General features: G+C 51.0%; 1 protein-coding gene across 1 annotated transcript in view; it reads right to left on the bottom strand.

The window, feature by feature from the left end:
• Nucleotides 1-14,917, bottom strand: part of PTPA (protein phosphatase 2 phosphatase activator) — a 23,874-nt gene extending 8,957 nt beyond the window's left edge. Inside the window, exons 1-7 of the mRNA XM_009286913.1 lie at nucleotides 14,820-14,917; nucleotides 13,409-13,495; nucleotides 7,667-7,792; nucleotides 6,782-6,899; nucleotides 5,131-5,230; nucleotides 3,713-3,837; nucleotides 3,106-3,206 (exon numbers count right to left, since the gene is read on the bottom strand). Coding sequence (XP_009285188.1) covers nucleotides 3,106-3,206; nucleotides 3,713-3,837; nucleotides 5,131-5,230; nucleotides 6,782-6,899; nucleotides 7,667-7,792; nucleotides 13,409-13,495; nucleotides 14,820-14,879 — 717 coding nt within the window. The 5' untranslated portion in view covers nucleotides 14,880-14,917. The remainder of the gene's footprint in view (nucleotides 1-3,105; nucleotides 3,207-3,712; nucleotides 3,838-5,130; nucleotides 5,231-6,781; nucleotides 6,900-7,666; nucleotides 7,793-13,408; nucleotides 13,496-14,819) is intronic.
• Nucleotides 14,918-16,225: the final 1,308 nt, after the last annotated feature.

The raw sequence follows: 16,225 nt of genomic DNA, 5'->3' as shown, positions 1-16,225 counted from the left end.
CCCGCCGGGGGCTGCGTGAGCGCCTGGCACGGCCGCCACCGCGGCCCTCCTCTCCCAGGGCGAGGGACAGCTTGGCTACGGTTTCAAACTGGGGAGGGAAAAATAAGGTGGACAAGGGGGGGGACGACAAAAAAAATCATCTCCTTCTAGCCACAAAGGGGGAAGAGGGAGCGCCGTGGGGGGGGAGAGCGAGAGGCCGAGGGACAGCTTGGCTACGGTTTCAAACTGGGGAGGGAAAAATAAGGTGGGGGGGGGGGGGGACGACAAAAAAAATCATCTCCTTCTAGCCACAAAGGGCGAAGACCGGGGGGGGAGAGCAAGAGGCGGCGAGTGCCCTGCAGTCCCGCCGGGACCCCAGGGGAACGGAGAGGCAGAGCAGAGAGGCGGCGAGTGCGCTGCAGTCCCGCAGTGACCCCAGGGGAACGGAGTGAGTCAGAGCAGCCATATTGAGCAGGAAATTACTCACAGACGCGGCGTTCCTGCCTCTCGGTTCCCAAGAGAATCGGCCTTTTGTAAATGGTTCCTCTGTCAGTGCCGGGGGGAGGGGGACGGCTGAGGCCGTGCTTTCCTGTCAGCTCCTTCCCTTCCAGCCGAAACCCGAGCCCTCCCTTCCCAAACCTCCAAATTTAGAAGCCAGATTGAAGCTGAAATTCCTGCTGCCTGCCCCGGGCCCTTAGAGGAGCATCTGGGCGATCTCAACTGATCCACTGCAACAGCCGGGGAGTACCCAGCACCCCTCTTCTGCACAAACACACACAGCCCTGCCGTCGCTGCCATCCACAGCCCCCAGAGCGGCAGGCACCGCAGAGATGCTCCCAAACCCTCCTCATCCTCACACCTACGGGTACCACACACACCCCGCAGCACACTTTGGCAGGCAAGGCAGCAGCAGGGGGATAGCTCAAGTCCCAGCCGGCTCCGTAAACCTCACCCTATTCAAGAACCACGTGTTCAGGTCCAAAACCACCCCGCAGATTTCCCAACAGCAGGCCAGCTTATGCAAGGCTCGCTGCCGTGCCTGTGCGCCGTGCAGGGTGGTGCTGCTGTAAGGAGGATGCCTTGGTGGGTTCAGCCCGGACATCATCTCGCTGCTACTTTAAGAGCCTGAGGTTTAAATATACACGTGGCAAACGCCACGACAGTGTATATTCATATCCCTGAAACGTCACCCAGGGGCTGAGAAAAATATCTGCTCAAGAGAATATTCTCTCAGTTGAAAGAAAACAACCTACCTCGGTTGTAGCTTGCTGAAACAAAACCTGCTCTCATGTCGGTAAGACATACCAGACCCACTATGGGAACTGTTGTGGTGTTTGCTACGTGTTTAACACCTTTAAAGGAGAGCTGTTTCCAGCTGACAAGCTCAGAAGAAAATAATATCGTTCATTTATTAAAGTCTCTAATCCCTTCTATGCTTTTCCCTGCTATTTTGTTTTGTTGTTGATTTTGGACAGAAAGCATTTGGAGGGCACTCGAGGCTGTCTCAGCCCCCCCTAGTGGCAGTAACAGCCTTCCCAGGCATTTTGGAGAGAAAAAACAAATTTTAAAAGCAAAATCTTTAGAAAAAGGAAACAGTGCCTGCATGAAGATGGACTGAAAACACCATGCATTTGATAATCCAAGTTGTTGCCATCCCTTAGCGGCTCACGCCAGGAGGGCCCGAGAGGAGGGCTCCTTGCCACCAGGTGGCACTGAGGAACACAGCAGAAACACTGAATTCCATGATTCTCAACAAATGTGCGGAAAAAGAAGTGAAAACACTTATTTTAAAAGCCTAGTACAAAGCTAACTTTCTGCAGGCAAAAGCAGAGTGACCTGCAGAAGCAGTATGGTGCTGTGTATTTTAAAGTTCATGTGTCATCTGCGCGCTGCAGAATTTTCTACACACATGTCAAGAGATGTATGTTTTTATGTTTTTAACAGGTTAGTGCACTGTCTGGATATTAGAGAGGCCCAAATTAAACTAAATCTTAGAGCATCTTGGCTCCTGCTTTCCTGTCCTCATCTTGATCTCTTCTGCCAGCTCCTGTTTACTACCTGTGGCATGATTTATCTCTGCATTAAGGGTTAAACCCTGTGGGGTGCTAAGTACCAACAAACCCTACTAGATTTGGCAGGACTTGACGCAGCACCTCCTGGGGTTTGGGCCAAAGGCTCCTATGAAAATTTCCTACATGAAAGGCTAAGTTCATATTCTGTAACCTCCCTTCTCATCTAATCACTAAATTAGAGAGGTGAGGAGGGGGGGAAAAGCAAACAGAACAAAGGGGAAGAACCGCACTCTGTCCTTCAAAATTAATCCCATCAACTCTCTCTTGCCAGAGACAAGAAATCCCTCACCACAACAGAGCGTGTGGTTCTTGCTCTCCCTGCCCAGACCGTGCAGCAAGGGGGACGGTGGAAACACAGCCAGGCCATCCACTGCAGCTGAGGGCAGAAAGCCATGAGCTCCCTCACTGAGAAACACTGCCCACGGTTGGCAACAAGCTGAATATCACCAGTCCCTCACGCAAGGGCCCTACAGTGCTTGAGCAGAAACATGGTTCTGAAAGCGTTGCCAGCTGGGTGAATCTCAGCACCATCTCTGCTCTAGATCGTTTGCAAATAAGGCGCATTTAATGGGCAACTCTCTTGGTAGAATCTGGAGGAGACCAAGCTGCACGGAGGTTTGGGAGCCTGCCCTAAGCAAGGGGAGGCCCAGGGCATGCTAGACAGCACCCAACGGCTGGAGGGAAGGGAGGTTATCTTGGCAAGCCCAGTCATTTTGCAGCTCCTACTTCATCTTCCTAGCACACTTGCAGGCACCAGTCTTCTCCATTCAAGTTCCCACTGACTGATCCAACTGATGATCCAAGGTTATTTGTTTGCTCTTGTTACAGCTCCCTTCAACTGCAATCCACAGCCCATCTAGCTTAATTATACTTTCCTCTCAACATCCCTGTCTCAACTCATTCAAGGAGAGCACCTCAGACGTGCAACAACAGTTCATCCGCATAGTTCTATGAGAGCAAACAAGCAAGCAAAGGAGGAAGAGAAAACCACAGCCAGAGCCAAGTATCTAACGTCAAGAGAACTTCCCTGTGGGACAAACCTTCCAGTCCTCACCTCTGTAATGAAGAGGATGCACTCCAGGAACATGAAGTCCTTATGGTTTTCATTTACCACCTTCTCATCAACAAAGTGTCGAGGCTCCAGATTTGGATGGTCTAAAAAGAGTAAGAGACAATAGGAAGTAACCTGTATAGCACCCCCCTTCTGAGACCAAGTTCAATCAGGTCTTGTCCTGCCCCTCTTCCAGAAGAAACACGATCCTCCCATCAGAGCTCTTCAGAAGTCAGCACAGAGCTGCTCCCTTCCATATCATCTCCCACTCCAGTGCCTCAGCAGTGAGAGCACCTGGTAGACTCCCCAGGGCAGCAAATATGTTTTCTAGCACCAAAGAGAAGACTCGCCTTTTAAAAAGCTTGTAGCCATTGCAATAAAGACAGATGTACAGCACAAGGAAGCCTTCCAACTCCCAGCCTAAGCAACTAGCTTTATTTGGAAAGCTGAGAAAAAAAAAAAATCCAAGCCCCAAGCAAACTATTCTGCTGTATTATACACAAATTTGACATATTTGAATTTAAAAGTCAGTCCCAAGCCCTATCATCTTTGCAACCTAGACAGACGGGGCAGGGGGCAGGCTGGGACACGAGAAGATTTTTATTAGTACCTATCAGCTGGGAACTGCCCCATATGAAAGGTAGAAATTGGAAGTCATCCAAGCCCCACACGCCCTGGCTGCCAGCAGGTTCCATCCTGTAGGTCTTCTGAAGTTTTCGCATCACCTCTAGGTACCTGAGACCAAAGAGAGAAGGAAGGGTTAAGAGAAGGCCTTCTTCTGTCTTCATGGACTTACATGAGGACTGTTTGGAGAAGGACACAACTTCATCACTTGCAAGCAGGACCCCCACATACAGCACAGTACATAGAATATATATTCAGCTCCTTTGCCACAAAAAGCAGCCTGGCAGTAGGTACAGTAGCAAATAGCAGCACCTTTTAAAAATTGGGGGTTTTGGTTTTGTTTTGGTTTGGTTTTTTTAACACCAAATTCACTAAGAAAGCAAATAGCAGGGGTTTACTTTATCTGCAGTGTCTTGTATTGGTGCAGATCTTTCCCCACCCCCATTGTTACTCTCTCTCTTCAACAACTTCCAAAAGAGCTCAGAAAGCTTTCCACCTTACGGCAACCGCTACTTCCACTTTTCAGGTGGAAAATTAAAGCTGGAAGTACTACTGAAGGAAATTGTTTCCATGCCACCAAACAGTGATACAGCTGGGATTAGATCTCTGGACTCCAAACACCCATTCCACCAGTTTCATCGCTACCAACTCTACCTCCTGGGCTGGAAACACATCCAGAGGAGCAGTGGAGGGCTGCCAGTTTCATAGATTTTTTTTTTTCTGGACTGGACTCCAAACACCCATTACACCAGTTTCATCGCTACCTACCTCCTGGGCTGGAAACACATCCAGAGGAGCAGTGGAGGGCTGCCAGTTTCATAGATTTTTTTTTTTTTTTAATGCCTGAAGAGATGTTAGATCCTCTGATCAGATATTCCTATCAGAAAGCACAGAGCTTCACCCACATACCTCTGCGGAGCTCAGTCACTTGTGCTCAACTAAAGTAACTCTCCAGAAAGACACTCAGCCCCTAACAGACAAGGTGCTATCACCTCTTTTGGAGATAGTTATAATGGGTCACCGTATAGTCCATTAAAAAGTTCATCTGCCTCCTAATTTTGTCTAAATTTGTCTTCAGTTTTCCCATTCTGCCCTTTTTCCCTAGGCCAGCAAGCCCTTCAGCACTCACATTCTCTAATTATGTACACGTCTTTGTAGAAGGCCCTTGATTTGCCCAGCTCACACCCCAGGAGGCGGCTCTTCTTACAATTTCTCCCTCCCAGATGGGTGCGGATGAGTGGAAGAAAGGAGGCACAATCAGCCCAGACTACAGGAGGAGTCTGGTGTACAGAACAGGCACATCTCACACATCTCGCACATCTCAGACAGCTGGAAGTGGACACTGTCAGGGATCTGCCCCCAAACAGCCCAATGCTTCCAGCCCTTCTCCTTCGATTACCTCACCTGTTAAATACTTTAAAGACAATGGCCATCTGGTCATCCACTCTGAGCACGCCGATTTTGCAGAGGCAGCAGAGAAAGGCTGCAAATGCAGCTTCGTGCCCTGGAGTTGACAGAGATAAAGAGATGTGACTCTGGTGTCTCTGGTCCCCAGGACAACCTTTCTGTGGGCACCACAATGGCTCTTCAGAAATCACAGCAGTCACATTCCCCGTGTCGAGAGCCCCACCCAGCTGTCCCTAAGGTGCTACCTCATCCTGTTAATGACATGAGCTGACAATATTTCATCCCACACAGCACCCACCCAAAGTATACCTTCTAGACATTCATAAGGTGATCATTAACTCTGAAAAAAAAAAAAAGATAAGTTCTTGAGGAAAAACAGCTCCAACACTGGGAGTGCTGGGAGCAAGGCAGGGCCTTTCTCAGGAGCTTGGCACAGCGGGGAAGTGGAGCACCGCAGAGTTGTTTCCTCGGGGGATGCAAGAGAACCTCACATCTGCAAGTAAACAGATTTCCTCCCGCTTCAAAAATATCTGTGTCGGAAGGATGCAGATCCCATGACGCTGCCGGGAACAGTCCATCCCAGAAGGTACTGAGATCTCAGGCTGAGCCTCTGCAGCTTGGTCCTCCAGCTAGCAGCAAGGAAAAGAAATAACCAGCAAAACCAGAGCAATGTCTTTTAGTGGAAGGGACCACAGAAGAAGGGAGGGTACAGGATCAGCAGCTCCACGCTAGGAAGAAGTGCAGCTCCCAGTGTAGGAACAAAGTGCAACCTACGGTCAAGCCACTGTGAGCTAGGACATGGGCCACTGGCTTGGGACATACAGGAGGGGAGGAAAGGCTGAATTTCCTTCCCTGAGTTGACAAAACCCCAGCCAGTGGGTCCCTTTCCAAAGACAACATCTCCCCCTGGTGCCGGCGAGCTGCAGCTCTCCTGGCAAGCACTGCTCAGCCTCCAGCTCTTGATCCTTTTACCCACATCCTCCCCTTCTCCCTGCCCAGCTCCAAAGTCGTGTCTTGCTCTCCTGCCTTTTGGTGAAGACACTCTCCTCAGTACACCACATATCCTCCAGACAGAGGAGCAGAGCACGTAGATGATTCTGGATTTAAGTCTAACTGAAGCCAGTGCAGTTACTCCAACCCGCAATTCAGTGTCTCCTTAGGTGCAAAATGCTTCTACTTTCAGATTTCAAAGCCCCTCTGTAAGCAGTGATGTCGCTTCTAGGGAGCACCAGACCTCAAGCCACCTCCCACTGAACACAAACTCGGTTCCCATTCTAGTTCCAATTCCAGTAATTATATTTTATCCCTCTAAACCGCCTGTTGCAGATCAGCCATGCAGGACTGCTGTAAGCGGTAAAGCAGCTCCTACAGCTTATCCCAGAACGGCTTGCACAGCTTGGTTCACATTTCCTCAGATGAGACATGAAAAGGGTGTCATAGATCTAGCACAGCCCTGCACCCAGCCCCAGCTCTCTCAGTCATAGCCCACACTGGACATAGGGGTGAGGAGGCCCTAGAAGGAAGGTGTTTGTATCAAGCTGGCTCTAAAAACCAGTGGCAATAACATATTTAAATAAACACAGCACCAGGCTCCAAAGGGTCACTACCTGAGGAAGTCAAGTCTCAGCCAGCATGCATGCCCAGGTACCTGTGCCATAGTCAATGCGGGTGGAGTTCCCCACAGATTCCTTCAGGTACACGGCCACTTCTGGTGCAGCGTCAGCCAAATGCTTGGGGATCACTGTTGCCACCAACTTTTCTGCTTCCTGAAAGACACAAAAGACTCCCTCGAGTGAGTGCAGATCTGTCACAGTCCCCAGGAGCAAGTCACCCTCTGCTCAGACACTGCTGCAGAGTGGGAGCTGCAATGGTGCACTCCTACAATGGCCGGAGCCAGCATGACAGAGGAGCAAGTTCTCCTGTTGAAGAAGTCATCTCCAGAGATGGAGCGATTCAGGGAGAGCTTGTCCTGGCACTTACCCAGGCCACACGCATCCTGTAGGAAAAAAAAGCTTCACCATCCAAGTACAACAACCCAGTTACCCACTGATTCATCTCCAGGACAAAAGCCTTAATAGAGCAGCAGACCACCTGCAAGCTCATTGCTGCTGGAACTGTGCCTGTGCCACCTCCAGAGCTTGATGCAGGGCAAGTGCTCTGAGCTGAAGGAAGTCGAGCAGTTTCATAACCTTCCTCTGATTTTGTGTGTCACCCATCAGCTAGCAGGCATACCGGGCAGTTACAAAGCAAAGGAGTTCCTTGGGCTTGGAGGGCCCTCATGGACCATCCAGGACTTGGAGACCCAGCCAAGAGCACTTACATGGACCGTATGCTCTCATAAGAGGAGAGGACAGCACCAGATCAGGGGTAAGTAATGCATATCAAGAGATGGATCCTTCACAGCTTATACGAGCAATTCCTCTGTAGGCTGCTTGGCTGCCACACAATGACGGAGCCGTTCTGCTACCCCTGCTGGGCACGCTGCCCTTCCGTAGGAGCTGCGTGTAACACTACACGTGAAAGACATGCTCACCTGGTCTAGTTTGGCGTACCAGGTCCTGAAGGCTTTGTTCCCAAAGCGAGAAGGTTGATCCACTGGCGGGGTTTCATCGATCCATCTGTCAAGGGTGTTCAGAAGAGCCACCAGCTTTTCAATGGGCTACAGAGACAAAAAAGATGAGGGGTCACGGTGACATAAAACAGAGCAGTCCCTCAGGCTCCGACATCTCTGCCCTGGATTGGAGTCGTTAAAGCCCACACCATCCTTCCTAAGGGTGGCAAGTGGAAACGGGGTGTGCCAACCCTCCCCAAAATGCAGAGGGGCCGGGAAAACCGTCCTTCCCCTCAGAAGATCGGTCCAGTACAAAGCCCAGCCTGAGGCAGGCTCTCCAGTCACCCACACAGTCTTTCATGAGCTGTAACAGCACTATGCTCTAAAACCTCTGGGAGAAGAGCTACAGCAAGCTCCTAGCTGTAGGGCATACAGGATTGAGAAGCAGGGAAGTGCTACGCAATTCAGAGATCTCTAACACAAAACTCAGGCTCTGCATCTTGAGGGTCCTGCGTCCCGCACGGGATACAGCACAGCACTTACCTTATAGCCTCACCAGTGGCTGATGATGTGATTTAGAGGCCCTTCTCAAGGCCTCTAATCTTTGTCCTGAAGCGTCTCTTAGGAGCCAGGATTAGCAGTGATGGTGTTAGCGTTTGTACAGCATCCAGTGCAGCAGAGCCTAATTGCAAGTCAACCTTCTCAGCATGATTCCTGTTGCTTCAAACTCATACCAGCCAGACTGCTACGGCAGCTCCAACCCCGGGATACCCAGTGCACGTGGCAAAATACAACCTACCCAGGGGAAGAGGCAGCCTGGTTTGCCCACCCGCGGTCTCAGCAGAGCAAGCATGAGAAGCTCTTGGCTCTCAGAGAAACGTCTCAATACAAACACAAAGCTGATGGGAAGACAAATGCAACAGCAGGACAACAGAGCCATATTTCTTACACTTAGCGCTGGAAGGAGAAAGTGAGGAACTTGAGTAGGATGTATGAGAGTGACTGGAGGAGACACTGCTGTGGTCATCAAGGAAAAGAAGAGAGGTGCAACAGGCAATGCAGCACAATGTCTCAAGCTGTACTGTTAGGACCAGGGCTGGCCAATGCACACAGCCTCCTCCCTTGCCTTGCTCATACAGCTGGGGAACGGCTACACCCTACGCACCAAGAGGCAGCACTTTAAGCAGCTCCAAACAGTTTTAGGAGGCTCTGCCGACAACTGGTCAAGCCTGCCAGAGGCTCTGGGATTCTCCTCACCCAACTCCAAGCAGCCGGAGAGCCATCAGCTGCCACAGCAGCTGGCCAGGCCCTGGGCAATGTAGGCTCCTCTGTCTCGAGGGGGGATTCCTCCTTCAAGGGGACAAAGAGGACAGCAGAAGCAGCGGCTGGTTTGACTTTGCTGGAGGCATCAACCGTGTGAAGCCGGCTGGTCTCCTGGGCTGTGGTTCAATTCTTCACGCTGCCTGCCGGGAGGACGAGGAAACAGCCGAGCCCAGCAAGTTTCTAGCCCTTGAAGTGCCACTCGAAGGGGGCGGGTGGAGAGACAGGCATGGCAGAGCCGTGCCACTGAACCAGCTGTGGATCACTCCCCATGCCCTCTGCTCCCAGGAGGAAGGGTCTCATGGCAGACACAGCCTCCCACAGACAGCGGCTCCTCAGGAGCCAAGGACATGATGGGATCAGCCAGCCGGAAGCAGGATCAGGCAGGGGAGGGATCAACCCACCCCACAGGACCTTGACACTTGGCCGCTGAGCCAGGCTAGAGGCTGGGATAGAGGATAAGACCTGAGCACACCAGGAACACAACAGACCCAAGTGCCATGGGGGGCCAGAAGCTCTGGGTGCCCTGGTGAGGCTGCAAGCTGGAGCCACTAGCGGGCCAGTGCCCCAGATTCGTGTGGACTGAGGCAGCGCGACCCCCTCTGCTTCAGCTCCCTGCTGCCCAAAACGCTGCAGAAACCCAGCGTCTCCCCACTGCACCGGGCCAGGTTTGGACTCAGCTCTAGTCCTTCCTGGCTATTGCATTCCCCTCCAATTAAGCAACAGCGTCCCCAGCACTGGCTTGCGTTAAATAATTAAATCGTGCTGGTGATTTATCCACCGGCACCAGCAGCTCATTACAAGCAGCTACCGTATTTCAAACCCCTCTCAGCGAGCACTCAGTGCTGCCTGGATAAATGGCTGCCAAGGACCAGCTCCTTCCCCCTCCCCAGATCTGCCCGCAGGCCTTGGGGAGCGCAAAAGTCGAACCTCCCCTTCCCCACTCGCTTGCTTTAAAGGGATTAAAAAGCCCAGCCCCACTGAACACAGGAGAGCAGGACCCAGCTGCCGGCGCAGCCATGCCAATAAATAATTAAAGAGATGCAGCTCGTTTTGGGCTCGAGGCCCTTTGAAAAGGGGGTTACTAAAAGAAGCAGCTTCCCATTGTCCAGCAGAGGAAACTTGTGCATCCAGGGCTGACCTCAGCGGGGGAGAAGGAGGGGAAGAGCAGAGCTTACGGGAACACAACCATCAGCAGCACTGCAGCCTTGTTTTGCCTGGATGGGTTTTTAAGCTCTATTTTTGCTTTACCTTTCCAGCGATCAAAGCAAGGGCAGCCTCCCCTCCGCTCTCCTTGCTCTTCTCGTTGTGCTGATTTTGCATCCCCTTGACTCTGAGTCTGCCACCGGTCCCAAAGGCAAACCACAGAGCCTGCTACAGAGCAGAGACCTGTCAGCATCTCTCAAGAGCAGGGGCCAGGCAGACAGAGGTGCTGAGAAGGCATCACAGCAGCCAGAGTTGCCCACGGGGGCCAAGCCTGCCCCTGTGGGCTCCTCGGGCCCTGTCGGAGGGGGGAGCTGCTAAAGTTGGGGCATTTGCTGCTTCCCCTACTTCCCTCCTGGAACCGGAGCAAGCCACAAGGCCGGCCAATTTCCCCCGGTGCAGCGAACCGTTTGAAGGGAAGGTCTGCTCCTCGCACGGCCAAAATTAACCTCCTCCTTGCTGCACTGCTCCTCTGATTAAAGTCGCAGCTTTGAAAAACTGCTCCAGGCTGCACCCCAGCAGTCACTGCACAGATCCTCCCATGAAAAGCACTCCCTCCAGGAGGGGAAGGCAGGTCACAGCCTATCAGTCACACAACCTTGTGCTAGACATAGTGTCTACGCCAGAGTCCTAAACAACAGCTCAGCTATCACTACTTGTCAGATGCCTCCAGCAAAACCCCAGACAGCTCCACGCAATTTTTCAGTAAGAGCAGAGCAAGCTCAGCAAGTCTCAGAAGGGGCTCAGCCCCCAAAGGATCCAGCTCTCGCTCCAGCAGACAGTTTGATATCGACACACTACTCTGGAAACCATTAAGCTGTCTCTTTCAAAGCGGAGCAGACCATACTTTCTTTTTTTTCCACGGCAAAGCAATACCAGTAAGTCGTGGAGAGGATATGCATTCAGCAGAAAGGATTCCAGGAGGTCATCTGCCAAAGGAACGCGTCCCCAGCATTTGATCAGGGAGGAAGATGGGATGGCACAAAAGCACATCAGCAGCAGGTACGGCAAAAAAGAAAGCAGAGCAGAGATGCAAGCGGAGGCCACGAGGGGCTGAGCCTTTAAAGGCACAGATAAGCAGTTTGATCTACAAATGAACCCGCGTGAACAGGCAACCTCATCAACAAGGCAACCCTGGGGATGCTCCACCTGTGCCTCAAGTCACAGGCTTCTGCTCTCCTCAGCGTGAGGGGAATGAGACATGTTCCCTGCCACTTCCCAAGCGGTCAGGATCGTGTCTCTTGTTTGTCACCTGGACTGGGACTGCAGATGGAAAACATTCACTCCAAGAGGGATCTGCTGCACGGACACAGCCCTGATACAGCTGTTCCTAGACAGCTGACAGCTCAGAGGGGTTGGCGGAAGAGGGGGTTTTTTTCCCCCCTTTGTTTTGCTCATTTTTAATGCTTTGTTTCCCTAGAACTGCTCTGTGAATGGTTGGAAATGAGCGAGATCATGACAAAGACAAAACTCAAAGGTGAAATGCAAACAGTGGAAAGCAAGACCAGCATTTGCAGCAGTTTCTACTGAATCGAAGGAACAAAAGGTGGACACAAAGCCTGTTAGGGAGGGATTCATTATCCCTGATCCCCCCCATGAACAAGTTTCTCATTCACACACTGGCTCCTAGAAGGGAAGGCTGGACTCAACATGCCTGCTTCAAACACAAATGACTAGGTTAAAGATCATCCTAGGCTGCCTTCCCACACCAAAATGAAACTATAAACACACAGGGCCCAGTCTGCTTCCCATTCTGCCTACACCTTTTTAGACTATTCCCAGCTTTCTTGCACAGCTGTGATAAGTTTCAACAGTAAAAATGTACCCAAGAATCTCCTCATTGCAATGCAGAACAAGGGAGGGGGATCCAGCGTGCAACACAGAAGTGAAGCTGGTGGCCAACATATGCTCTGCAGGTCACGGCAGCACCCAGAGACCTCAGGCCAGCACTGAGCATGGCTGAGGCCAGGCAGTAACACCACTGAGGATGCCTTCCCTTCCCCTCTGGCTCCAAACAATCTCACCGTGCCCTGATTAGGTGAACAGGCATTAAAACTGGCCACAGCAGCAGGCAGAACCGGGTGACAGTCACATTAATGCAAGGGGAAAAATAGGTCCTTTCTGCTTAACACCTTGGAAGGGGCGATCCTGCCCCACAGGCTAAACCTACCTCCCCAGCCCAACCCTCCTGCGCGCCCCGCAGCCCTCCGTAGCTCTCAGCACAACCCTTGGTGAGGCAGGTCCACTCAATGACATGCCTTGAGCTCACACGCTGTCAAACCAGACCTCGCACAGCTCAGCTACAGTGCGGGCCGAGGAGATCGGTGCTGTTAACACAGTCTGAGCAACAAGGAAGCCCAGGGACAGGGAGGCAAGTGACTTGCCCAAGGTCCCACAGAAAGGCCAGAGGGAGAACAGGAACGGTACAGGCATCTCAGCCTTTTGCCTGCAACCAGGAGGGAATACCACATCTTCGAAACATCACTGGTTGACGCCAGACTGTGAAAACAGGGTCAAAACATGTCCTTTCTGCATCCTCCTTTTCACCACCAGCTTCTGTCCACTTGTAACTTGTTTGATTTCCCATCCAGCAAGCACACACAGAGCCTCTGCATCCTGCGGGGAGGATTGCAGGCTGACATTTGCATTTCCAAGCATAACCCAACCCCATTTATTTTCCCCAGCTCCCAGATAAGCTGCCAACTCATTCCTCGCCTAGGAGCCAAAAAAAAAAAAGAAAAAAAAAAGCAGAAAAGGAGAAACAAGGGGATCCAAACTCTTCTCCTTTTCTGCTTTCTGCATTTTCCTTTTCACCTTCAGCCCCTTTCCACTTGTTTGATTTCCCATCCAGCAAGCACACACAGAGCCTCTGCATCCTGCGGGGAGGATTGCAGGCTGACATTTGCATTTCCAAGCATAACCCAACCCCATTTATTTTCCCCAGCTCCCAGATAAGCTGCCAACTCATTCCTCGCCTAGGAGCCAAAAAAAAAAAGAAAAAAAAAAGCAGAAAAGGAGAAACAAGGGGATCCAAACTCTTCTTGCAGGCTGACATTTGCATTTCCAAGCATAACCCAACCCCATTTATTTTCCCCAGCTCCCAGATAAGCTGCCAACTCATTCCTCGCCTAGGAGCCAAAAAAAAAAAAGAAAAAAAAAAGCAGAAAAGGAGAAACAAGGGGATCCAAACTCTTCTCCTACCTCTGAAACTTTGTATTCGCAGGTCAGCTTCTTGCCCCTGACACCTTCATTCAGAGTGAGGATGAAGCCCATGTAATCTGCGTATGCCTGCAAACACACCCGAGAGAGCAGGGCGTTAGTGAATACCCACAGTCCGTTTGAACAAGCAACGCAGCATGGGAACGCTCCTGCACACCAAGGGAACCTTTCCCAACACACAACACTGCTTTCTTGGAGACACCCAGGGTGCAGGGCTTGCTGTGAGGTTACTGCTATTTTTGGCAGACATCAGAGGCAGATGGCGATTGCACCGAGAACTCTGCATCGCTGTAAAAATTACAGAGAGGAGAATCCTAAAAATGCTCGCATTGCCCCCAAAATCATTCCCTCAGCTCCCTGCCTCCTATCAGGTCACATTCAAATTCCTCGGCTCTGCAGAGTCTCAGTTGTGCCTAGACATCCTGCCCTGCGCTGCTTCTCCCAGACCTGCGCCTTTATCCCCCCTTTCCTCCTTCTACTCTTCTCCCATGCTCCTGCATGATGGAGAAGTAGGAGACAGCCCAGGCTCCTCACCGCTCTTCTCTAAATTCGCTGCTTTTGAAGCATCACATCCAGTGCAGCTCCACAGCTCTAAGTCTTTGAGAACACCAGACTAGCACACTGCCACCTCTCCCTCCTTGGGCCCCTCTTGCACAGAAGTCCTGACCAGGAGCAAGTCCTTAAACCCAGGAGACTTAACAAAGGAAGCTGCACTCAGAGGTTTGCTTGAGACCTGGCTATAGCTTAAGCTTCTTTTAAGACATCACAGATCAGTCATCAAGCGAGAACTTGCTCCTAAGAGGTGGGACAAGTCTGGGCTAACACACCAATCCCTCAAAGGCAGAGAGGGGAGAACCTGCCTGTTCCACCAGCTCCACACATACTGTAAACAAAAATTATCCAGGAAATTGAAGGCCTTGGCTCTAGAGCCCTTTCCAGTACAGCAAGGTGGAAAGGCCCCAGGAATCAACCCAACCTGGTGCTATTAGAGGGCCAGGCAGCAGGACCATGTTCAAGCCGAGTTCAAACAGCGCTGGGTAAATCCAGTTTTGATATAATGTACAGGCTAGGTAGGATGAAATAGTTACCAGCTTCTCGTCTAGCTTGTTGGGAGGGAGCAGTAATAATTTGTAAGCACCTCTGGTCTCCCTCAACCTCTGGGCTCTCCCTGGCTCACTCCTTTGTTGGAGTATTTGGCTGCCAGACTCCACGCCTCATTGCCAAGTAATTTTCCTACAAACAGGCAGTGACTCTTCTGCTTTAAAACACAAATAAATTAATTTCCCATTACTTGCCCAAACCTGCTTTACCTCGTGGCTGTTCCCAGACCAGACCTGGCTGCCACTGAAAGATAATAAGCACTTACCAGTGTTCCCTGACCCCAGAGTCATACCTGAGAGCGCTTCCACTTGGCCATGTCGGAAACCATGTTTATCTCCTTTTTGGGGATCATGAAGCTCTGCTGGAGGGGAGCAGCCACCTCCTCAGAGGCTCCTGGGAGATGCAAAAAAGAGGTAAAATAGAGGCAGTGGAGAAGAAGAAATCCTCTATCTTCCTTTCTCAGAAATCAACATTCATTTCTCAGGAGACAGAAAGCAAACAAATCCATCCCAGCTTGCACCATTATCTCACCAAGTCCTCCTCACCAAACAATATCCTCCCGATCCCCGGATAATATACTCCTAAGGACACTGCAAGGCTTCAGAAAGTGGCATTATGTTTGTTTTCACCACTAAAGATGCACTTCCCATCTGGACAGAGAGGCTGGTGCAGGAGATAACAAAGACAACACCCAGCTAGTTTAATTATTTCTATCTAGTGAAGACCAGCCTCAGGTCGTGCTGAAGCACTGAGCTCTCCTAACAAACTTACTGTGCCTTGTTTTTAGGGTGTTAAGCCTGAACTGCATTCCTCTGAAAAGGACAACTCCTGCAAAGACAAAGCTGGAGCAATTCAATAGATGGCAGTCCAGAGCCGCAGCCCCCAGTCCAGGCAGCACGGGGGCTTGGAGGATGCCGGGACACAGCCTCTTCCAGGTGGAAGCTATGAAGATCATTTAATTTTATAGCTCTCTCAGAGCCCAGGATGTAATATTTAACACAAATGCAAGTTGCTAACGCATTAGAGGGGCTGTTTTTCCTGGCATCCGAACCTAGGGCCCAACCCTGCTGTAGGAGTGACCCCTACCCCACGCTCTCCAGAGCTCTGCTCTCAGCCTGCAGTCCCGCAATGGGACACTGCAGAGCCAGAAACGTTCCATGAGGTTGGAGGTAATTTGCATTATGCTCCTATAAACGCAACTTTTAATAACAAGAGGCAGTGCAGCAGACCACTGTTAAGGAAACCAGGTGCTAGCGTGAATTTATGAATTCTGTTAGAGTCACCCAGTTCACCTTTTTAATCCTAGAAAATCTGAAGGCATTTGTTCAGCACCAGCCACCCTGGCAACACTGCAGCAACTGCTCTCCACACTACGGCAAGTTCAGGCACTGGCTCCCTAACATACACCACCAAACTCCAACTCCTTAAAATATTATTAGCTGCATTTACATAGAAAATACTACCCAGAAGCATCAGCAGCCTTTTCTGCAGCAGAGCAGCGCTGTCTAGTAGGCAGATCAAGGAAAAAAGAATCCAAAGTCCCAGGAACCACGCAGAGTCTGCTACAGACTTGTCACATAACTGTAGAAAGTTATTTAACTTCTCTGCCTTTCAAGTTCCCCATCTACAGAACAAATGCAGTCTCATCACCCGCCCAGGGTGTTACGGCGTTTGGTTCGTTCCTGCGCGTAAGTTACA

The sequence above is a fragment of the Aptenodytes forsteri genome, unplaced genomic scaffold, assembly GCF_000699145.1.
Source record: "Aptenodytes forsteri isolate BGI_AS27 unplaced genomic scaffold, ASM69914v1 Scaffold136, whole genome shotgun sequence".
Taxonomy (NCBI): domain Eukaryota; kingdom Metazoa; phylum Chordata; class Aves; order Sphenisciformes; family Spheniscidae; genus Aptenodytes; species Aptenodytes forsteri.
Note: the sequence above shows the minus strand (reverse complement) of the source record. Positions and strands in the feature narration are given on the sequence as shown.